This window comes from Anas platyrhynchos, chromosome 13, assembly GCF_047663525.1.
Source record: "Anas platyrhynchos isolate ZD024472 breed Pekin duck chromosome 13, IASCAAS_PekinDuck_T2T, whole genome shotgun sequence".
NCBI classification, from domain to species: domain Eukaryota; kingdom Metazoa; phylum Chordata; class Aves; order Anseriformes; family Anatidae; genus Anas; species Anas platyrhynchos.
The window spans coordinates 21,632,790-21,658,211 of NC_092599.1; the positions used below are offsets into that span (position 1 = coordinate 21,632,790).

Below are 25,422 nucleotides of genomic sequence, written 5' to 3' on the forward strand. Positions count from 1 at the left end.
ATAACATGCTGAAAGAAAGAGCTGTTAATCTTCACAACACTAGGGTGAATCTGTGGTCATTAGTTTAGGTAGTACAAAAAGCATAGAGTAATCATATTTCCTTGCTCTAAGGATCTTACTGAAATGTCAGCTTCTATTTCAGTAGGACTGATCCTATCAGAACAGTGCACACCAATCCATGGCAGAGGTTACTTGGGAAATTGGGGTACAGGCAGTACTTAAAGTCATGTTACCTGTGCCATACAAAGAGGGACCAGTGCACAGTCTGCACTGTCTGTGCAGCTATATCTGTTCTTAACATACATCAGGATGCTATTTCTAACCTTTAAAATCAACAGTATATCACTTTCCTCAAGGGATGCCTGTATAAACTTACCAATGATACATAAGGTTTCTTGTGTTCTGACTCACATCTGCCTCTAAGTCTTTTATCAGTCACTCCTCCATACTGTGCACTTTGATAAATCATCAAAAATCCCCGATTTGTGTTCCAAACGAAGTACCATGCTGTTCAAAAATTATGCTCAAAGATGATCCTACCAACTTGAACATATGCCATTTCAATTCTGTCAACATTTATTTTCATAGTTTAAGTCATGAATATTTTTAACCATGAAAAAAGCAAGTAGGATAAAAGCAAATGAATGTGATATCAATGCCACTGAGAATACACACACACACACATACATATATTATTTACAGCATGGAAAATAAAAAACAGAGAAGAGTTGAAGGGTCAGTCTTACAATTCACAGTAAGGCAAAATGATTAGCAGATTTAAATCAAAATATGGGCTGGATCCAAAAATCAGGTGAAAATTTTGCAAACTGTTTTCAGAAATTCAGATGGATTGAACTGAAGTCCTACCAGAAAATGCTACTCAGCTACAAATACGCCCAGAAACAGTACATGAAAGTAGACCCTTTCAAGACTTCTGTCACACTTATAAAAAACACAGGGGCACAGTGCTAAACTGGGTAGTACTGTCAAACCTCAATACACAACATCCAAACTGCGGTCTAACATTGGCTGAAATTTGGAAATATATATTAAAAAACAAAAAACAAAAAACAACAACAACAAAAAAAAACAGTTAATTCTTCAAACAGACTCTGAATGTTAACATTCAATAATTATTTGAATTATTTTCTAGATTAAAATATGACAAAACTGTTTTGTTTTGTTTTCTAACTACTGGAATACAAATTAAACGTAATTAAACATCATTACACTTTTTTCTATCATATAATGGATTTATGGTACTCAACATAGCAATCCCCATTCAATGTCTTTATTCTTATTTCATTAAATTACAATTTCAAATAAAAACTATTTATTGTTTAGAAGAATGCCATGAAGATTCAAGCTAGAATAGCTGCTTTTTGTTAAAGAAAACAAAAAGGAGTTCTTGCCCCATCTCAGACCACACGCCCCCAGTAAATAAATTTTAAAAATTATATTCTTATACTTATGGCAAGTTGCTAAAGCATAAATTGACCCTCTTGAGAGACTGACGGAACTGTTTTAGTCACTGTCACTGTTTGAAAACCTGAATGAAAAGCACGGAGGCTAAAAATGTCTTGGTTTACATTTACTAATATGAGAAGTAATTACTAGTATTTACTAGTAAGAAAAGAGAAAGAGTGATAATGAATACAAGGAATGTAGCTGTGCCAAAATACTTCAGTGTCTGTTTAAAAACAATGAAGGGGAAAAAAATAAATCTGAAAATTCCCTTTGCAAACAAAGCTGTTCAAATTTCTTTTCATCCAGCTAATTGGTTGGAACTTACAGTGAACCCTCTTTCAGAAACAAATTCAAGTTTAACTAAATTTTGGAGGATTTTAAATAAAGCAAAATTCCTTTATACCCTCTAAATTTACTGTAAACTCTTCTTTCCTAGAATGATCTTACAGTGTTTCACCAAACCCTTCTCAAGATTTGCCAACTAAAGGGGCTCAAGTTCACCCCTTCCTCCTCCCTTTTCATTCTTCCTAAAGCCTCTTTATGCTATAAAGTTCTCTAAAGATAGCAGGGTCTCTGAATCTCAGAACACAATGGACCAAAGAAGCTAGACTAGTTTACTTCAGATTTGTAATTTGGTCCTCTGCAGCTTGTCACATAGCAGTTTGCAAGTAGATAAAATAGATATGTTCCAGTTAAGTGTCATACTGGAGTACTCAAAGTGCCCGAACTCATCAAAACAAAAAGCTCATAGCTTAAAAAAGTAGCTTAGTAGAAACAAACATCAACACAGAGGACAGGCTCCTAGTATTATTATCACTACTAGTTAGTACTAGCAACTTTACGGTTATTGCTACTATTCTCATGAATCGTCATATCTACCTTGTGCAAAGCACCAAGACCAGGAAAGGTCTGTCCAAATGGATATTAGCAGAGACCGGAACAATTGGGTAAAGAAATTTTCTACTTATGAGTATATTCTGCAAAGCAAACTTTTCATAATAGTTCTGCATGCAGTCTTTTTGCCTACTGCATTGTTAATCGGTACTTTCAGATAGGTAGACGGTAGACTTAAATTCTCTCCATTAGTGTTTTTTTTTTTTCAAAAAAAAATAATACTGGTGGTCAAGCACAATCCTCTTATTTCTGAATGAGCTTTAATTAAATTAACTCCTATTTGTATTTTTGAAAGCTATGCTAAATATATTACTTATGACACATTTGGATCAAAGCCAATGAAGAACTCTTTATTCAAACTCCCACCATTTAAATGATTCCATAAAATGAGCACACTTTAAATTACTTTCCATTCAGTTTTGTGAGCACTAAGTAACACAGTGCATAAAGTTTGTAGAAATACCATTCTATAAGAGAAAAGTTTGAGTTTTGAGATTAATTTACCCCAGACTACAGAATATACATGAGTTAATGGTTCTGAGATCTAATAATGTTCTTGGGGTAATGGTCAAAACTATGTATATGTACACCAACAGGCAACAGTTATTTTCTGACAACATAGACGTCAGGTAGTTCATGAAGATGCATAATCCAGCTCCCTACAAAAGACAGAAAGTGTTTGAGTGTACTGTAAATGTAAAATACCAAATATATTTAGCATCTTACATGCAATAGAGAAACAGATTGAGGAGATTAGCTAGAGCCAATTGAAAAACAGTTTGAATCTCTGAGCTTCTGCAACTCAATACTAGGTTTCATTATTTTGAAAATGTTTTGATGTTCATTGAACTAGAACAGAAACACAATCTCAATCATAGTCAAATCCAGTCTAGAGATTAGCTGAGAAATTTACTGGTTCAATTCCCTAGCAATAAAATTTAGCAATGACACATTTTTAAGTTACTTAAAAGCTGAGAGATTAGAGTTTTCAATCTCTATTGTTTGGTAATATATCTTACCAGACCCATTTATTCCTAATGTAATTTAAGTGGCATCCTATGGATTTAAGCAGACATAAGAGCTGGAGCTGTCTTTTTAGAAGAATGCCATTCTTCATGGTACATAATCAAAAATCAAATGAGATCAGAAGAAACCAGATCTGAGCATTTCTCTAGCCCTATTTATACTTTGAAAATCTTCAGTACCTGACAAAGCACTTGGGATCATTTCACAAACAATTATTTACCCATCATAGCTCACACCATTTTAAAAATAAAGCTTAATGTACATTTTCATGTTGCTTATCTTCATTAGTAATTTGTATCAGTAAGGATTACTTTTCACTGTACAGAATACAGAAGCAGAGTTACTATAAGTGATTGTTAATTATAAGTACCACAAAGTAAAAAATAGCCTGTGAAAGAAGGCCTACTTGGCAGCAACTGTGAAAATTGAATCAAGGTATTTGAGGACTAATTTGCTGCCTAATGTCGTCTTATAAGAGCAGCTTTGGAAATAATGCTGAAAGAAACTACTGCTGTCCAGCCACAACTCACTTCAAAAAAAATATATATATATATATAAAAAAATAATGATAAGTCATCAAAAAGGCAAACCATAATCATAAGGAATGACAAGAAATAATCATTCAGAACTACAATGAAGTACCTTTAATGATGTCTGAAAAGCTCCTTTCATGAGCTTTTTAATTTAAAAAGTCATGCATGCATTTTGACTCAAGAAGCAGAGATACACACAAACACACGCAAAGTGAAACATTTCTTTAGGTAGATTTACACATATCTTTTAAGATTATAACTCGAATTACAAAGCTCAATTTCACTGTTCCTTCTACTAGCCATATTACAAAGATGAGCAAACTGGGAGGTAAAGCTGCTTTAGAAGTGATGCTTATCTGACTTTAACACATCTTTCTGCATGTTTCAATCAAAGAACAGCTGCTGTCATACTACTGAGAAAATACTGATAGCAGGATGCTTAGCCAGCTCTAAAAACTGCTAACACAGGAGCCTTGTTGTGGAAATAACTCACCTGCAGTTAAACTTCACATACAGGAAAGCTTGCAACTGAAGTGAAAGGATGGATTTAGCAGTAACATTATTTCAATGTCTTCTTCTCCTTTACTAGAAGTAACAGCTGTGAGGCAAAACAAGGCCTTGTTCCACAGGTGATTCATTTTGACCTCTTCCAGAGAACCAATAGAGACAGTCTTTCAACATCCGGGCTGTTGTAATGATCACAAATTACTAAATACAACATTGTTCAACCAGAAACCTCCTTTAAGAAAAAGTGGGTGGGGTGTCAACTTAATGTTGATAACAATATTAACAAGTGATTTATTTGTTTTTTAATTAACTACTTTTGCTACCTTTAAACTGTTATTTGGCACATGGTTGTTTGTAGTTAGTTTGTATTTGCACTACATTTTTTAAAAATAAAAATGAAGTAAAACTTACTGTTCAGTGCATTATTTGGACAAGCATGTTCCTTTAGGAAGAAGATTTCAGATACTGCTCTAAAAATGCCATTTCAATAAAAATAATGCTCTAAATTGAATGCAGTAGTGAAAAGGAACCAGCTCAACTGGAGGACAGCACGTTTATATATCACCTCCATGAGAGGAACTCCCTGGACTTCCTACCTTAAGCAAGGACTTTCTGTAGCTTTATATTTAGTACTGATGAGAAGTGAGTACAAGTTTGGTAAACATGAAACTTCAACTACTTCTATTCAGTTTTCATATCAATGAGATTTGTGTACTCTTTAAAACATTATAATAAGTTTTAATACATTCAATACAAAAGTCTTCAAACATAAATATTACAACTAAGAAATGAACTAGTTCTAGGAGGATGAGTATCATTCTGCTCTAAAAGGAAGGTAGAGAAAATGAAAAGTAAAAATTCTTCTAGGATTTCACATCAATGCTATTGCTTGCAGGAAATAGCTGCTAATATGCAAAATCTCTAAAGATTTAAACAACAAACCACAAGGACCAACGTACTCACCTTCAACCTAAAATAACTTTTACTGTATATTGACCTTACTCACACAGTTGTTTCTTTGCCTTGATAAATAAAACAAAATATTAAGCATACTGCATGCATAACTTTTGTTAACATAAGAAATTCCCATGAAGAAATGTGTGTAAGGAATACCTCAGACCTGGATGTACTCACTTTGCCAGTTGCTAACCACTTTGGTAAGTAAAACTTCCTGCCAATATGAACAACTAGACCCTTTGGGAAGGAAAACTGGCATGCTCCACCTCATCAAGCTGGCCCTCATACCACACAGCTAGTTAAAGAGACATTAACTAACACATACTCCAGCACATGTGTTCTACTCATACTGTAGATGGCAAGCAAACCAAGGCACTATTCCTGAGTATGTTCTTTATAACATATTCCTTTTTTCACAGACTCATAGAGATTTTTGAATGCTACTGCTCTATCTAATCGCACAAAATAATAAACACTAGTTGACTACACCTACAACAAATACAGAAACCATATAGCTAAATGTGCAAATTACTTGGGTTGGGTAAATGCCAAATGGATTTACATTCATGTGGGTTCAGTTCAGGTATGAGTGATTGGAATGACTGACTCTGAAAGCTTCCTGTCACTCTCTGAGTAAACAGGGATGAATAAAAAAACTTTGGCACAACTACTCAATCCCCTGACCCTGGCAAGAAAGTCAAACCAATTCACCAAAGGAATTTAGATTCAAACTTCCTCGAACATGCCAGAATGATGAAATACTACATTAAAAAAAAAATCTTATTTGTTAAACAATGATCTATGTCGTTTATTCTTTCAACCTCAAACACTGATACATTTATGTTTCAGTGCATGTCAAATTTTCAAGCATTCAGAAGCTAAAAATATTAGGAAATCCTTAATCCAAATGGTATGACATATTTGCATTTTTAGGCTTGCAGTGTTCTTGAAAACATAAAAATAAACCAACAAAATGTATAGTAAGCCAATTCATGAGTTTTCTTTGAAGTTGTTGTAAATATGAATGGCAAATTAACAGTTTATTATAGAAAAGGGAAATTATACTAGGAGCCATTTCATATTCTTTATAATGTTTTAAATAAGCAGACTGATTAGTTGACTAATTTCTCATGATGACACTGTAAGCATCCCGATTTTTATTTTTGTAATTTTTTTTTTTTTAGCTCAATCTCTGTACAGTAATTTATTGAGTGCTAGATAACCTAGCCAGATTCCTACCTGGAAACTCAATAAACAGCACTGTCCTAACCACAAAACCAAAATAGCTGAGTTTATACTTTTAAGGCTTCTGTGCAACAGGCCTTCTTTTTACTAAGTGGCAAATGTTTGGGAAAACACTACAGACCTGGATCTGAAATTTGGTAGGACTGATTTCTGTCCTGACATAAAGGAAGCTTAAATCTGGTGAATCAATTCCTCTTACATTTTTTCAGCTTTGGGAGTTCTTTGATGGTGTACTGGAATTTTGGTCATATTCTTTACCACGATACATCTCTTACACCACAGTAATGCAAATATACAGTTTTAAGAAAAACAAAAGAAAAGGGAAATTTACTAGTTTTAAATGACAGAAATGCAGCCATCAAAAGGTTCATCATTTCATGGCATCTCTAAAGATGTGATTCATTGATTTGTTGTCAATGACATTTGGTAAAAAGAACAAAAAGGTAATAAATGTAAGTGCAGTGAGTCAGTAATTTAGAGAAAACAACATTTTAAAATACATGCGCAAACCTTTGCTGATGCTTGACTGACGTTTGATTCACTTTTGTAGTCTGCATGTACATACCGAGTTTTGTCTTCCAAAAAGAGTGCATAAAATGATTTGGCAATTTAAAATCTTGGTGTGTTATATCATACTGCATTCCAGATTTATGTCAATATTTTTTATGACATGCTGATTTTGTTTTAAAATGGAATTCTTTTTCCTAAATCTGCAAAACTGTTGATTATTGACTAAAGCACATAGATGTTCACATCATAAAGTTATTTAAACTATGTGCACGCCCTATAGATTAATAAATGCCAAATTCTCCCATTGTTTCCAAATTTTTGTCCTGTTTTGGGTATCATACAAGCTGTACTATACAATATGACATTGCCTCTGCCAGAAATTGCTGAAGTGAGAACAAGAGTTTAAGACTCATTTCAGCAGTTGCCTTGGAAATTGGCAATAGGGGGTCCAAAATTCTTACTCTGCTACACAACATGAGACTGTAATCATTCCTGATTTCATAGGAGTAAATTTATATTGTACACTCTATATTAAAAGATTCTCTTAAAAATTTCTGCATATTCTACAGCAAAGTAGACAAACAGGAATTACGATGCATCTGTTTGGAGTTAAAACAATAAAATGGATTTTTACAAATAATGTATTTTTACAAATACATTTGGAGCAGAATTAAGGTTCTTCCAATTACCAGTCCTTAACCATCTTTTAGTCTGGACAGACTAGTAAAGAAGGATACTGGCTGTTAAAATTCTGCTCTATTCTTTGCCAACTGGAAAACAGAAGACAGTATTATTAAGCTTGAAAACTTTTTTTTTTTTTTTTTAATCTAACAATTTATTACTTAATAAAAGTAAAAGTGTGCTACTTTTACTTGCCTGCAGAAATAAATCACAGAACATGACTCCGCTATTGGGGAAATTGAAACTAATTAATATTAGAAAGGTCACATTCTTGTGTTCTCTATAATGATCAGGAAAGCAAGTAAGGAGAAGCAACAAGATCACCTATTTTAGACATATTTACTCAAGCTAAAAACTAGATACCAGATAGGATTTTTAAAAACTAGATACCAGATGGGAATTTAACTTGGAAAAAAATTACTTGGACGTAGGGCAGGATATTATGATCTATCATCAAAGACACAGTAAAGGAATTGTGTTTGCAGGTGATTTTATCCAAAGATTAAGAAACAAACTACAGTCCATACTGCTGCTAAAACTTGGGAGGTTGCTTCTTCAGCTCCTTCCTGATCTCACCTGCCTGTAAACACATTCACATGGTCAATGAGTCTCAATCTCTCTCTCTCTCTCTCTCTCTCTCTCAATCTCATAAAAAATTACAAGTTTGAAGAACTCTTTTTGTCAACTTTCAGGCTCAAAAAGCCAATTCCAAATTTCACAACCAATCTCTTCCTTCTAACTGACATATCACCAACACAAAACTTTTTCCTTCCTTATTACTAACACTGGACATGACATTAAGTTTTACTGTCTTTAATGACTTAATTACATTAAATTTTAGGAGAGGTAACATCACTGGCTACCAGAATCTACTGCTCACTTTGTCACTCACCATATGTTGGCCCATGTTATTAAATTAGCCACCCACACATACAAGGGGACAAAACATACACTTAATATCATACTGTATTATATATGTAATATTATGTACTTGTACACATCCCAAATAAAAAAGCACCAATTGCAACAATATACTTGGAAATGAAACCAGCCTTTTGCATGATCCCACTTCCTGTAAGTGGTTTAAAACTAATTTTTTCCATTTTATTCCAGTATTTCAAAGCACCATCTGGGAAAAATATGCTTTTAATATCACCCAGTGATTTATTTATTGCTTGCAACAATATTTTGCAACAAAAATACGCATGCAACAACTTCATTCAAAACTATCGCAAAGACTTTCAGAAAAGTACTTACAAAAGACAATTTGTTTTCTAAGAAAGACAGCAAGCATTTTGAGACAACTTGCATTTTGAATGACATGCCTAAGTTTCAACAGCAGTTTCCAGGAAACATTTACATTTGAAAAATCCCTACTTTGACCTCTTTTTCCCCAGTTTGCTTGCTGGTAGATAGGATAGTACATGACAAATGAACCTAATTTAGACGGCAGAATGCCAGATTGCATGTTAAAAAAGAACGCCTCATTGTACATTAGGTGAGAGGTCAGTGACATAGAACACCAGCAGGTGTAATAACAACTGTAGGCTTTTTGTAAAGGAAATGCAAACAAGAATTTACCCTGAGGACATTGCGGATAGTGCCTGTCTGCTGAGGTACTAACTGACTGGCAGTAGGATCTCACATCAAGATACTTGATGGGCTTTGTTAACCTATATCATGACAGAACTTTGAGCAGTATGTTACGGAAGATGGAGTCTTTAGCTAATATCATCATAAATAAATACATAAATAATCAGTGAAGAAGAAAGTGGCTTTTCTACTATTAAAAAAGCCTCAAAATTCAGACAATAAATTGTACTGCACCTCAGCACCTGTTTCCTCCTTGCTAGAAAGCCTTTATTCATCTGTCATCATTAAAAAACACTAGTGTTGGAACTACCTGATCATTAATCATTGAAACATTTGCCAAGAGAATATTAGGTTCTTGCAAGTTCTGCACACTCTACCCACTCCTTGTAGGAAAAATAATGTAGAAAATGAGTAAGTAAAAATCATTTTAAAACAGTGTTATTTCATCTCACTAAGTTACATTAAATTGCCAAACATCTCACCTGCAGATTTGGAGGTTTTATATTCCAACTACTGGTTTCTGTTCTAAGGAAAAGTAACTTGTTGATAAACAAGATATTTCCTAAACTGAAGCTTGCTAAAATTGCATTCTAACACCAGTAACAAAGCACATGATTTATAGCAACCACAGTGCAGTATCATAAAAGACAACTCCAAGGACAATATCCACTACAGTTTTTAAAGATATCAAGTTTTTATTTTCTCGATGCCAAATGAACATTTGATTTCTGCAATGTTCACTGATATCTCTTTTGGTTATGTTTTTTTTTTTTTTTATAAATATATATATTTCATGTTGCTTTAGAATCAATGTATTTTTGTATGTTTTGAAACTTCAACCGTGATATTAAAAACGATGTGCAACATGGGCAACAAATACTTTAATTATTTTTATGAAGCTCCTAGGAAACTGCATGTGTCATATGTATACATACACAAAATAATCCTCACAAAACAAAATTGCTTACTTACAGATCTCTATTTTCTGAAACAGACTGTTCTGAATGATAATATGTGGCTGATCCTGATTGATGGGACAGAAATAGCTCAATTATCTTTCACACAGAAATGCTTTTGTTAAAAATAATTTTGAGTAAATGTTTTCTTAAGATTATGTATTGGAAGTCCTAAGTGAGGCTACTCATTAAAAAGAGACCCACTGATAAGATCGTACTAATAGCTTAATAATAAGAGATGCTTTAGATTTAGGTCATGAAAATGAGAACCATATAGCTGCCATCCTCTCCACTTTTAAAGTTCTTGTGTGAAATTTTGTCCTTAAAGAAGTCAATGGGCAGAGTTTACTGATGTTAGTACACTACCACACACTAAGTTCTTTGGGACAGTGGTGGTTTGATGTGCTTTCTCTTCAGCAAAATGTATTTGGCACAATAAATAAAATACAAGATGAAGCCATAAGAAAGCTAAGATTTCTAAATGCATTATTAGAAAAAATGCCCACCTCATTACTTCTGAGGTAGAAACAGTCTGTCTTAGCCGTTTGAGTCTGTTTCTGAACTCCTTTTATGTAGTAAACCACACATGACCCTACCCTACACCGTTTTTCTACCATCCACAGAATTTATAGTACAGATAAATATTAATGAATTTCTCCAAATACAGAAAGCATACACTACTGAAAAATATGTACCAATTTAATTGTGGAACCAGCTTGTTTTCTGAAAATAAAAATCCTTTTCCATCAGGTGCTTAGCAATACTTTTGAGAATTTTATATTCTAGGACAACTTAGTGGTGAACTGCATCAGATCACGTAACTTCATAAATCTGAACCCAGCATTTGAAATAATTCTAACAGTAGTTAATAAAATAAAGTTTGCTCTGAGCATGTTGAGCAGATACTTAGTTTTGTCCAATCTGCCTGTTTAGGAGAGAATGTACTTATGTGTTAATCACATAAGTACATCACACACCACTGCTGGGTGGTGGTGGGGAATCTATCCTTTGATCAAAGGGAGACATACTGGTTTTACTTCACATCCTGTCTCTCTACCTCTCAACTGGCCCATAGCTGGAGGGATTCATTTCAGGATTTTTCTTTATTCCCAGTACTCTGTTACTTGCTGCATACCACCACCCAAGGCACTACGGCTAAAACCAAGCACTCTTTGTGGTACACCCATATGACAAATATGACAAAATGGAAACTATTTAAGCTAAACCTGTAAGACCAAGTTTGCTGAAATCCTGCAACACATGCAGCTTTTGAACACTTCAAGATCAGATAAAAGTTTGACAGACAGAGTCAAGGAGAGAATCGGTACATCTAAACCTATCAATCCTCAAGAGAAAACAGTACACTGGTAAAAGTAAAGCTGACTATTCATTTTATCTTGGTGCTAACAGCAGTTAACTATGCCTAGAGGGCTCATGTTTTTTTCCCTGTATTTTTTTCCTCAAAGGCAGGGTTCTCACTCAGCTTGCCCTAAAATAAATTCTGCTTTCAAGAAGGAAAGAAAGGAGATTTTTTTTCCTAAGTCTTATACTGAAGGACCATTTTTAGGTAAAACTTTTACAAGATTTCCTCTATATCTGTATATAGAGGACAACTGTATCTGCAGAAGATTCACATACTATTTTACTAATTTACATTTGCTTCTATAAAACCTGAAGACAAGGTGCTCTGAGACACTGTAAGGGACATAGTAGTCTTTACATCTTCTAATTAAAAAATTAGAGAACTTAAGAAACAGTTAAAAGGCATGTAAGAAAAAAAAAAAAAAACTCTTACAATCAGTTGCTGTCTTGTTTTTGGCTGACAGGTTCAATTCTAAAACTATTCCTACTAGCAGGGTTTTTTTTGAGCTTTTATCATTTTTTTTAAATGAATGTCAACTCAAGTTCTAAGTATTTTCCAATCTATTAATTATGCACAAGAAATACATTACAAGTCTCATAATAAATTGATTTGTAACATTCAAACTGTAAAACAGCCCTATTGCACAGCAGTTGATGATAAGATGATTTCTTATTAAAGTTTCTGCCACTGACTTTAGAAATTAAGCAAATTTACAATTCAGGAAAAGATCTAGAAGATTAATAAAAACCATCATGTAAAAGTTGGAGAAACAAAAACAAAAACAAAAACTGAATGTACTTCAATAAAGGAATCTGGAAGAAAACAGCAAAGAGATTTGAAGCAGTTTTTTATATTTTTAAAAGGCTGACCTACCACAGGTAAATATTTCACAAAAGAGTACTTCAGGATCCATGCAAATTTCTCAACAATTTTGTAATCCTCAGAAAGGGTAAGAGTAAGGGTAAGTTAAATAGTGTGTTTTTTCATTAAATCTAACCATGGATTTAAATAATAAAATTTAAGTCAGCATAGAGTTGGCAGAAAAGAAAATTTAGAGTCAGGAAAAAATTCTTTTAGTAGCATGATACTGAAGGGAAATGCAACACTGGAAAAGGAGCTATTATTAAAAAAAAAAAAAAAAAAAAAAAAAAAAAAGTAAAGCTTTTCACCTTTACATTTAGTTTACTCTACAATCAATCCAGTTAGGAGAGAATAATCACTTACACACACATACAAAAGCAATCTCAGAACACTTTCCACCTAAAAGGCTTGAATACAATTCAGTCAGAACACTGTTATTACTTACACAGGTATAAATTCCTATGGGGTACAGAACCAACACAGAGTCAGACGTAAAGCTTTTGCCATAATTAAAATCATTCTAGGTTATATAATTCCTAAATCATTAAAAATTTGCCTCAGTGTTTACATTTGACCCTATCCACATTCTTAGAACTAAAATGAACACTCATGAAAAACTCATGCAGGAGCCAGGTCAACAGATGTAAAACACAACACAAAGAATGCGTGCTTCTTTGATGGCTCTAACAAATAAAGATTTAGGTATCAATTGCATTAGGGAACAGTAGTAATTCATAAATACTTATAGATAGAATTTAAGTTTTCTTATAAAAAATTTCTGTGTTTGAAATTTATCACCTAACACATTTCAAGGTCCTAGAATGATGTGTGGCAAAACCAATCAGGCTTTTAATTTATCAGTCCATCCTTACCTTATTGCAGAGTCTATCCAAACTTTTTTCTTTTTTTTTTTTTTTTTTTTTGAAGAAGAAGAAGAAGAACTGGAGAACTCATAGAACTGGTTTTCCAGAACTTACAGTTCTTATATAAAATGGAAAGTATTATATATTACTGACCTTCATGCTTGCACCTGGCAAAAATACCTGCTATACTAACAAAGAGGTTCTGATTAGTTAAGTGAGAAGACGGCACTGGCTTCGTTTAAAATGCTTTAATAACCTGATTATATAAATTGGTGCAGGAGCCTTTAAGATAAAGTAATTTCAGTAAGGGTGTTTTTATTTTACCTTATGGACACCATTTTCTTCTAGATTGGGCTTTTCTGCTTGAGGATGCTACTGCCACTAGCTGTTCTTCACTAACCATCAACTGGATGTTACCACACACTTTCCAACTGAAAGAACCATGTCAAAGTACCCTCTAGTCCACACCATGTAGTGATAAACAGGCTTGCTCACACCCATTCATCACTACTTAAATTAAACTGGCTCAGTTTGCTTGCAGTTGATAGGGAGTGATTTCTTCTGTTGATAGATCTGGGAGGGTAACAATCTATACCAGAAAAAAATGTAACAAACACCCAAATTCTGCCCATGGCCTAAGGTTGTGGACAGATAGCCTCAGCTATAACTGGGTATGCCGATGAAAGAGATTCCAGATGCCTAGCCCTTTCCCTTCCAAGTTTGCTACTCCTTCAAATCTTTCAGTAAAGCTGTTCAAGTGAATAGCTTGCTCATATTAGTCAAAAAGATCTGAGTTTAAACAACAACAAATGCATATGGATACATAATTAGTGTGGGACAATGTAGCAGAATTGGGATTATTAACAGGTAAGCATTCCTTAATTATTTCTAATCCATTACATAAACATTTGCTACTATCACTCAAGTACACAAATAGCTCAGTGTTATCTAGGTGATGTTCTCAAGACACTTGATACTGAACTTACTTAAATTACATGAATAAATACTTTCCCTAGACTTCTGTATTACACTATTAAAGAACAATTTAGTGGCTCCAGCCACTGATTCATTGTTTAAATTCAAGCCTCTGAACAATCCAATATGGCTCAATACTTTTTCTTTGACAGAAAAATGGAATGGCTATGGAGGCAGCATGCATGCACTTCCTGAAACAGCCAAATGTTTGGGGTGTTTTTTATTGTCAGTTTCATTGCTTGGCTCAATTCACCACACCCAGATGAAGTTGTAGGGATGTTTCTTTTACTGCATGTGTGTGATCTGAAAATCTGCATTAGAAACCACAGTCTACAACCAAACTGCATTAGAAACCACAGTCTACAACCAATTTGCATTAGAAACCACAGACAGAATAATGTGAAGTATGAGACAGGGAAGTGTCTCAAAACTGGCTCTAGACCCTGTGGCTGGTAAGACTGGATAACTATGATAGCAGTCATCACCTATCAAAGCTTTAACTTGAGAAAATCAACAGATGTGTGCAATGACAACTGGTATTTCATTGATGTTAAGTAGGTCAGTACTATAAGTGTTGTAACTAAATAGCTATATGATTTTTTATTAAAAATAAATACTAAATTGTTATAAACATTTGACACATTTCCTCTTGTATTTTTCATAAACTTTCCAGTGTAACTTATATAATAATGATGATTATTCAAATTTTACAGTTTCTTGCTTTTGTTGTTGTTTGTTCATTTGCTTTCCTTCTACTTTAGTATTCAATTATAAAAGTTTACTTTTAAAAGCTTAAGTCATATGATTTTTCATGAGGTCTTTAATTGACATTTCTGCTTCCAAACAGAAACATCTTCCAACAGGAATGCTGTGCAGACAGTCCCACATTCACTTATTCTAATATTTACAAAAATCTGCTCAAAGCTCACAAACTTTAAGACAAGTAACAGCAATTTCACATGTTCACACAAGTATTTGTAGAAATGCAATCCATAATTTCTCTGCATAGTACATTTTCACTACTTTTTTACGTCAGCTTATCTTTAGATATCAAACCATGTCTAGATTATTTGATTACATTTCAGCATGAAGTCATTGATTATCAACTGTTTACAACAACTATAATTTCTGAAAAAAAGTTTAGCCGTAAAAATACATTCTGCCTTCTCTCACTTTCTGCAGTGTTAAAAATTGCTCAAGAATGTTATTTGTTTTCATTATAGAAGAGCAAAAAAGAGCAAGACTGCTGATTGCAGGTCCTGTAGTTGTCTTTAGGACGACTACATCAAAAGCGTTGACATTCGGTTCATCAGCTACATTTTCAGACTGTTTGCACACTTTCTGCACCTGCAATGAAGAAGCTGAGGCCAAAGTTCAGACAGAATAGCCTGACTCACACAGCTAACACACAAGTGACAGACAAAAAAATATTGAATTTATATAATAAAGTTCTATAGCTAGGTATGGGGATTATTTGGTTTCTCATAAATACCAAGGATAAGATAAATACCTGTCAGAGCAAAGTAAAAGACAGCTAGTTTGTGCAAATATCTTTGAGAATGCATATATATATCTATCTATATATATATATGCACAGATGTTTTTCTACTAAAACCATGAACAAATCACTAGAAACTGCTCTAACAATCTGAATGAAAATTTAATAGTACTGAAGATGACACCAAGTCAATAGTACAATAGTACTGCAGATGACACCAAGTTAGGTGCGTGTGTCGATCTGCTCGAGGGTAGGAAGGCTCTGCAGGAAGATCTGGATAGGCTGCATCAATGGGCTGAGGTCAACTGCATGAAGTTTAACAAGGCCAAGTGCCGGGTCCTGTACCTGGGGCGCAATAACCCCAAGCAGAGCTACAGGCTGGGAGATGAGTGGTTGGAGAGCTGCCAGGCAGAGAAGGACCTGGGAGTGATGGTGGACAGTCGGCTGAATATGAGCCAGCAGTGTGCTCAGGTGGCCAAGAAGGCCAACGGCATTCTGGCTTGTATCAGAAACAGCGTGACCAGCAGGGCTAGGGAGGTGATCGTCCCCTTGTACTCGGCTCTGGTGAGGCCACACCTCGAGTACTGTGTTCAGTTTTGGGCCCCTCGCTACAAGAAGGACATGGAGGTGCTTGAGCAGGTCCAGAGAAGGGCAACGAAGCTGGTGAGGGGCCTGGAGAACAAGCCCTACGAGGAGCGGCTGAAGGAGCTGGGCTTGTTCAGCCTGGAGAAGAGGAGGCTCAGGGGCGACCTTATCGCTCTCTACAGGTACCTTAAAGGAGGCTGTAGAGAGGTGGGGGTTGGCCTGTTCTCCCACATGCCTGGTGACAGGACGAGGGGGAATGGGCTAAAGTTGCGCCAGGGGAGTTTTAGGTTAGATGTTAGGAAGAATTTCTTTACTGAAAGGGTTGTTAGGCACTGGAACAGGCTGCCCAGGGAGGTGGTGGAGTCACCATCCCTGGAAGTCTTCAAAAGACGTTTAGATGTAGAGCTTAGGGATATGGTTTAGTGGGGACTGTTAGTGTTAGGTTAGAGGTTGGACTCGATGATCTTGAGGTCTCTTCCAACCTAGAAATTCTGTGATTCTGTGATTCTGTGAAATAAATAACAAGACTAATTGAATTCAGTGGGCCCAGTGTCTCAGGTGCTGGCCTTAATTTTGTAATGTATTTGGCCAAAGCAGAGTTGTAACAAGGTTTTTGTTGTTGTTTTTCAAAAGAACAGTATTGATCATCTTCACTGATCTTCCATTCAGTAGGAAGCACAGAAGTTTTACACTGGTCAAGCATGTCATATATTTATTTCCACTATATAATTAATAAAGACTAACAAAACAGATACAGCTAAATAAATTATGTACTTCTACTGAAAACCCTCTGTCTTCAACTGTGGGTAGCTAGTACCTGAAGGTACTAGCAGTAGTATTAAGAAAAAAAAAAAAAAAAAAGGTGACTTTTTAATGAATATACAATTTCTGAGTTAAAGTGACAACTTTAAACATCTTACATTATGAATAAAAGTATTTAACAAGAAAGAAGAAGAGTAGTCACAGATCTGTCCATAGTTTGCAAAACAAACATTCCTAGGAGGTTCCTCCTTTTGTTTAGTAAAAACCAAGCTGCAATAACACAAGAATTATGTTCAAAAAAATCACAAATCCAAAATGCCCTTGGGCTCCAGTCAGTGTAGCAACACCCGTTTAGGTAATCAAGCATACAGCTAGTATTTTCGATGAGAGAACTGAAATGAACACTGCAAACAGTCATGCTCCCTATTTTTCCATTGCTTTGCATGCTACTGAGACTCATTCCAAAGCTATTTTCCAAAACAGGCTTAACAGAATATCCAAACATTAAAAAGAAAAAAAAAATCTTTACTGAACAAGATGTAAATATAAAGCAGAACAATAGCTGAAAGTTAATGTCTTTAAACATATCCTTCTATAGCAACATGATCAAATGCTGTTATGCTTCATACTGCTATTAGCAAGGACATTGTAAGAGAAAGCTGTTTCATCACATCTCAAGAAAGACAAAGTGAGGCACCACATTTGTTTTAAAACAGCTTTCTCCTTATTTTCCCTGTAAACACATACAAAAAACATTCAATAGCTAGAAATGAACAGTAAACATTTGCCTGAGAAATAATTGAGAAGCTTTACTCGTCCACCCATTCTGTACAGAGTTTCTGCTTTAAAGGTTTTTACTTTTTTACTGAATGCGACTGCTGCCAGAGTGACTCCATCATGACTACTTGGCAAAGTTTTAAAATTACAGACTACTTTTTTGAGCTCATAAATCCAAATTAAAAAAAAAAAAAAAAAGCTTTATGATTCTAGTTTCAAAAACATTAGCCTTCACTTGCCGTCAGATGCAACATTTAGACCCTTTTTGCTTCAGGTGTGAAGGTATCCCTATTTTAAGGATATAACAAACAATCAACTTGTCTGAACACTCCTAAACATCTTTTAAAGCATAACTCACTTCATATCTGACAATAAAGTTTACAGTACTGAACAAACAAAATACTGTAAAAACAGTTTTCACGTGGACTTGTATTACAGACACATATGGACAATTTGTGGCAAAGTCCTAATTGTTTTTGCTATGTCTGTAGGAAGAAGAATGAAAAAAACAAGCACTTTCCTTCTACCTGCTCACCTCAGCTGTGCCATCAATCTCATTTTCTGAAAGTCACATGGATTCAATTGCCCATGACACACTACTATATAAGCTTATTTTTTTTTAAAGTTATCATTGCCTACTGATTTTCTTTTGTTTCCTTCGTAAAGGTGAGGGAAGGGATCCTGTTTCTAACAAGCCCTAACTTGTGCATCTACGTGTGGTACCAGATCTCTGGCTGACAAGATTTCCCCAAACACCTAGTCTGCCCCTTAATGAGCAACATTACAACCTTACAACAACCTCTTTACAACCTTACAACACATCCTGTCATTCTACAGTTCCACCATCATTTCATGCCATTTTTCTGTAGTATCTGAGCACTGAAGTGGTAAAGTTTAAAACAGTTTTTGTGATTTTTAGCTTTTTAATTTTTGTTAAATATAATTAGAGGACCAGCCTTTATTATCCTCACCCAGGTGGAGTACTACTTAATGGCCTTGGAAAAAACTTTTGACTGCATGAGACTATCTGCATGGTACCTAAAAGAACATTAATAAGACTATAAAGCCAGTACAAAATTAGATTTGAAACCAAACAAGTTCAGAAGCTAAGCATTTTGGTATTTTAAGTGTTCTTTGGATTCAAATTCTGAGAGCAGAAGATGCCCTTTGGCTGCAGTGCAATACACAAATTGAGAGTGGTCTACTTCTCAAATTAGTTATATTCAAAACTCACAACAAATTCAAAAGAGATAATTTATTTTGTTCCCAAATTAAAAAAATAAAAAAATTCTCAAACTAAAATTCTATCCCAAATCTGGTATAGGTTCAGTACTTCAATATCAGTGACAGACAAAATGTGAAATTTGAAAGCCATCTCTTACAGTGCTCATCTCTTACAAACTGCAGGTCCAAAGCAGTGACACCTCTGAAGTGTATGTCTCACAACTGGTTGCCTCGTGTTTAAAAGGCACAAGTTCTGACTGAAGCTCTTCCCCTGACCGGGTTTTATACTACAACCCAGTACTTGGATTCTACAGTCTCTGTGTGTTTAAAATTCAGCTTTTCTCATATTTGACACATCGATGTTTCATCTGGGTAGCACCTGCTTTTCTTTAAAGTTTCTAGGACCTTAATTATGCTTTAGACTTTTAACCATTAAAAAAAATCAATTGAAATGAAACAAAATTTCTTATGTTAAAAGTAATTAATAGTGTCTTGCAGTCTACACAGGCTTAAGGGTACAGGGAAAACTGCCTATTTTTTTTTTTCTCCACATCTATCAGGCCGCTTTGAATTCAGTACTGTTCATGCTAATATTGTGCACAGACAAAAGAACTGAACTTTGCCAATACCAGACACAAACAGCACTTCAAATTGAGTGGTTTATCACTGAGAAAAAGGCTTATCTAAGCTTATCCTTGGCCAATTACATAGAGTTAATGGAATCAATGTTTCACGCAACTATATGTTTCTTGTTTTCAGAAACAACATGATAAACAATTAGACTCTTAAGAAGAATTAGATTGACACTTCAGAGCAACACTTAGGCTAGTTGCCAACCCACAGTATATCTGGTAAATGGAAAATGCCTTCTTTAATCACAAAGGATTTTCACAGAGAGTCTTTGTAGTTATTTTTTTCTGAAATTTTTCAATATAAAAGGTGAAGATGCGAAGAAAATTAACAGTTACTTCTACCACACCCTACCTGAAGACACTTCCAGAACTGTTTGATGTTATTTCTGTATCAAAACATGTAAATAAAGTAACATGAAGGGAAAATTTGCATTTTACAACTTTACATTTTACATTTTTAAAATGATGTATCTATTCCATTCATAACTATAGAAGTAAATTTTAAAATAAAAATAAATTCATCCATGACAAACATCCAAAATCTGAAAATATTAAGAAGCAGAATCTCATGCCTGCTTTAAAAAGATACTTTGAATGTATAATGACAAATTATAAAATAGGGTAGTGTTCAAAAAATATGAATAGCAAATATTTACAGTTCTCTGACAGCAAGACACTGAAAAAGCTAAATGTAAACAACCTACTGAATTAAAAACAACAACAACACACCCGTCATGAATTTACAAGGAAAGAAAAGTCAATCAGTACACTGAGCCAATACAATGTTATTTCCCTCACTTAGCAAAGATGCTCAGAGAAGAAAACACAGTGTGTTGGCCAAGGGAAGATCATCTGCAGCAGGAGTAAAACTGGCCTTCAAGAGCTAGGAGGGTTTTCAGAAAACCCTCTGAAAGGAGAATGGACTTGCTGAGTCTGATCTGAAACAGTTAAAGTTCATTTCCTGAGAATCCCATAAAAATTCCTGATAATTCAATAGCAAATCATTCTCTTGCTTGCCCACCTTAAATAACAAAACTTTACTTCACAATGTTGTGTTGAAAATAAATTTGTTAAATCTTAAAAGTTTTTAGAGGTTATTGTGAGAATAGATGAAGAATAATATCCAAAGTCTGCAGAGGCTCTATGCATTCCTTTAACAAGCAGCGCAAAGCTTGCCTAAAGGAAGTCCCTAACAAGGAAGGATACCATTTTTTAATTTCCCCCCCCACACACACAAAAAGATGAAAGTAGACTAGACTAGACTACAGAACAGTTCAGTTGAAAGGGACCCTCAAGGATCACCAGATCCAACTGCTGGGCCACTTCAGAGCTAACTAAAAATAAAAGCACAACTTCTCATCTTCAGAAAAATAGACAGAGGAATTCACAGCTGAGCTGCAGAATACACACTGTATGTAAATCTCCCTCTATTGCTATTGCTACCTTAAACCTTGTGAATATATTTTCACAATATAAAATGCATAGAATTAATTACCTGGCACCACTTAGAGGCAGAGAACGGGGAGGGTACTGGCTTTGTTCCAGGGCTCTTTTGGCCTGAGAAGTGAGCTGAGTACTCACTTAAGTATCAAAATATGACAGTGTCTGATACAGCCATCAGCATAGTTCATTTGAATATAAATAAAAAGAGTCATACTAGGTAAAGATGTGATTTAGAATCATCTCCAAAACACATTAAGTTCATGTCTGTGCTTCTCTCTCTCTCTTTTTTTTTTAGTATGTCACATCACAAAAATTTCTATATGTTTCCACTGTCATGCTCTAGTGTGCATTTTTTTCCAGCTAGTAAAATATTCTTGAATGATCAAAATTTTGTTATCGGATATACAAGTATGAATTCAGAGTGAGTGATTAATTAATTATTATGGTGATTTTTAAGATTTTCATCAAACTACTATTAAATGAGTAACGCCTGTACTCATTACTACTACAAGAATTCCAGGATAATACTATCTTTTTAAATTTTTACAATGCAAGGTCATGATCATAAGTAACTGAAACATTCATTTTGATGTCAACTTTCATATATTGTAGCTTCTAATAAGAAAAATACTCTGACTTTTCACTCAGTAGATAAAGAATCTCAGAGAGAAACCACTTCAAAACCATAATGTTTATTTTACACTACTGTAGCTAAAATTAATTTTTTTTTTGCCTCTTGATAGTTTTAAAAATCATTTTACACTTTGTACACTTTTTTTTAAACAAAATAAATGTGGTTTTGAGACTCCAATAGAACATGAATATACTTTTGTTCATAAACAAACATCTTGACACACTCAGTGTCATAATGGAACTGCTGCATTCATAGTATATATAATTTGAAATGTGTGACTAAAATTATAGCAAAAAAGGGGATTATAAAGAAGGTGAATGAGTTATTTCTAGAAATCCACATTCTTTTGATTCAAATATTTCAAAAATTAAATCATTGTTAAAATTGTGTTTTCCTCTCCCACATAAATAAAATATATCGCTCGTGTTCCAAAACTAAATGTCAGGAACCATTCCTTTCAGTCTATAATGATAGCATTGTAAAATGTATCCTAAAAAGAATATCACATAGCAAGTTGTGACAACAGACTTTGTAGAAAGCAAACAAATGATAAAAAATGTGTATTTTACAAAGACTGTAGAATCTGCAAGATTCAACTTTATCAGCCTTTTGATTGTCAATGTCAGTTGCAAGTGGAAAAATAAAATAATCTAATTATCCAGAGCTACAATTCCTTTACCATATCAAAGCTCTAGTCTATGTGGCAGAAAGTATTATAGAGTTTTTGTACAATCAAGTCATTTTTAACTCCTGCTGTGCTCAAGCATCAAAAAGCAGCGATAAAGAACTGGAAAGCAGTTTGTGTCATAACTTGGACTCCTAAAGAATACTCCTGAGAACTAAATCCAGTTTTCCTCTGGCTGAATACAAGAGCCAAGAAACTCAGTTCTACCTGAGCAGCCCCCACTGCTTAGCTAGATGCAAACTACTATGCTCACAGAGCCAAATCAAGCTGTTCGCTATAAAGCTTGTGCAAAATAGAAACATTTATCCATTCATTTCAGCTTTGCTGAATTCAAAGATGCACTTTGAATGCAAAGATGCACTCAACAGATTTTAACAAAGAACATGAGGAAATTCAGTATATCTATTTTCAGAAAGGCTTATAAATTATTTATTTCCAAATGGGGAAGGAGGCCTATGCTGTGAATTTTCACCTTGTGATAGCCATTACCACACTGAGTGATGGCTGTTCCACCTCCAAGGACAGGTCTACCCATGAGCGCAGTCCAGAGGACCAGCTGCTTTCTACAAGCTACTGATTACACGACCTCTGCAGTGCTCCCTCACTTGAAAAGAAACAGCAAAAAAAGGTATTTGTTGAGTGTCTGGTATATAATGATACCAGATAAATTATGCTGGCATTTGAACAAAAGAGTCAGAAAGGAATGTCTGTTTTTAAATTAGAAATATATTTAGGCTTGGAAAATACACAAAAATTTGCTCTCCACACCCAAACAGACTGACAAACAACTGAAAATTACATTGCTTTTAAATAACACCATAAACTGCCATTAAAATATCATGCAGCTGGAGTTAACAGAACTTGCTAATTACTTAAAACACAACACTAAGAAAACCCACAAACCTTTTTTACATTTTTATGTGAAAAATAATTCCAGATTCTTTTTCAGGCTGCTTATTTTCAGAAAAGAAGAAAGTAACTAAAAAAAGTTAGAATGAGTCACATCCTTCTGTACTATTTCACATGCAACACGTGTCCAGACTCAGAGGTTATCTATACATACAGCCTATATGAGTATGACATTTAAAGCCAAATCAGAAAGTGTGTGTGTGTGTGTATATATGTATATATATATAAAGGTTTATAACAATACTCCGATAAACCAAGCTTGCTTTCTTTTAAACGTTAATGGTATCACAGTTGTCATTATTTTATTTCCCAGTTGTGGGATCTTAAACTTCCCTGTGACAGAAATCTTCAACAGCTTAATTTTTTTAAACAAAATTCAAATTATTTGTCATGGATATCAATAATTTTGCATCATCTTGCAACTATGCTAAACAGCAGGTATATAAAAGGTTTTTTTAAAAAGAAAAATGTTACCAATAAGAACAAAAAATGATTTTGGAGATTTTATTCTAGTCTAGAATGACTGGCCTGAAACATGGCTTATAACATCACTGGAAAAAAAACACATCATACAGTCTTCAGCTTGGGTTGTCAAAGGCAAAGTGATATAAAGAGTAAAGTTAATAACTTTAATAAAGTTAACAGCTTTAATAACACATCAGCGCTATTAATATTCACTTATGTGAGTAGATTTTTCTCCTCTGAACAGTCCCACTATAGCAAATAGAATTGTGCCAGTAAAAGATAGTGGCGTGAGCAACATTGTCTGAGTGAAGCACCAGTGATGTGTTTACACTGTCGTTAACAATGTTAAGAGACCAGAGTAATCATGAGCTACCTGAGATTACCTAGAGCATCAAAGGCAAGCACCAAAAAAAAGTGGATAAACACTAATCAGTAACTGACACAAATGGACAACAGAGTATTTACTCATAATTGAAAGAGACTTAAACAAAATAAGCTGCACTTTTGTATCACAGCCAAATTAATCCATGGATGCTAGTCATCCACAGAAAGGTTATACTTTCCTTATTAAGCATTATCTCTTATCTTAAAACTTCAAAAAAAATATTTTAGCTTAATATTTTTTCCGTGCATACTATAAACTACATTCCAGTAAAACTGTATCCATAATCTGTGTCAAATCTTCTTAAGTATCAACCTTTCATATTCATTCTGCAAAGATATTACAGTTTTCTTTCTACAGGATTTTTGATGATAGAGAAGTTTAATGCTAGTTTAAAGCAAATCTTATCTCCTGATCACAAGGAATTGTTTATACAGTTACGAACAGAAACAAATACACTTCTTTTAAACTTTCAGACCTACCTACATCTTTATCCACAGTAGGGTATGATAAAAATCAAGCTTTAGACCATTGAACAGTCACACAGTTTCTCATTGTTAATTGCATAGGTAAAAAACACTTTCACATGGTTCACAAACACACCTGTTAAGAAACACACAGCTCCATGCAGTTTAAAATAAAACAATACAAATTAGACTGCAGTTCAAAAGATAGAAAAGAGAGTTTCTCACCCCTCAAAATAAAACTGGAACTTTGGTTTATAGGAACGGCTATGCCCATATACCCTCCTCATCATCCTGTGTGCCAGACATTAGGAGATGCACAGAGAAGATGTTAGCATTGGAATGAAAAAAGAAAAGGTTAGTTACTTTGGTGAATATAAAATACACCTTTTTTGCCTGTTAAAAACATGTTTGTTTTATTTTTAATATAAGTCAGCAAAAGCAAATGAACAAGTTTGTGTTACCTACACAAAAATCTGCATCTATAGCAACCAAAAACCAACAATGCTGTAAATATTTTTCCCACCCAGT

General features: G+C 34.4%; 1 protein-coding gene and 1 long non-coding RNA gene across 8 annotated transcripts in view; both read right to left on the bottom strand.

The window, feature by feature from the left end:
* The window catches only part of ERC2 (ELKS/RAB6-interacting/CAST family member 2), a 550,520-nt gene that overhangs the window by 92,134 nt on the left and 432,964 nt on the right, over positions 1–25,422 (bottom strand). For 2 of the 7 annotated variants that reach the window (XM_072044083.1, XM_072044082.1), the window contains exon 18: positions 25,120–25,185. The exons of the other annotated variants lie outside the window; for them this stretch is intronic. In XM_072044083.1, the coding sequence (XP_071900184.1) occupies positions 25,159–25,185 (27 nt within the window). In that variant the 3' untranslated portion in view covers positions 25,120–25,158. The remainder of the gene's footprint in view (positions 1–25,119; positions 25,186–25,422) is intronic. 7 annotated transcript variants of the gene reach the window in all.
* Positions 2,708–5,664, bottom strand: LOC113845043 (uncharacterized). Its single transcript, XR_011812384.1, has 4 exons — positions 5,562–5,664; positions 5,391–5,449; positions 4,414–4,606; positions 2,708–3,020 (listed from the first exon to the last, which is right to left on the bottom strand). It is a non-coding gene; the product is annotated as an uncharacterized lncRNA (long non-coding RNA).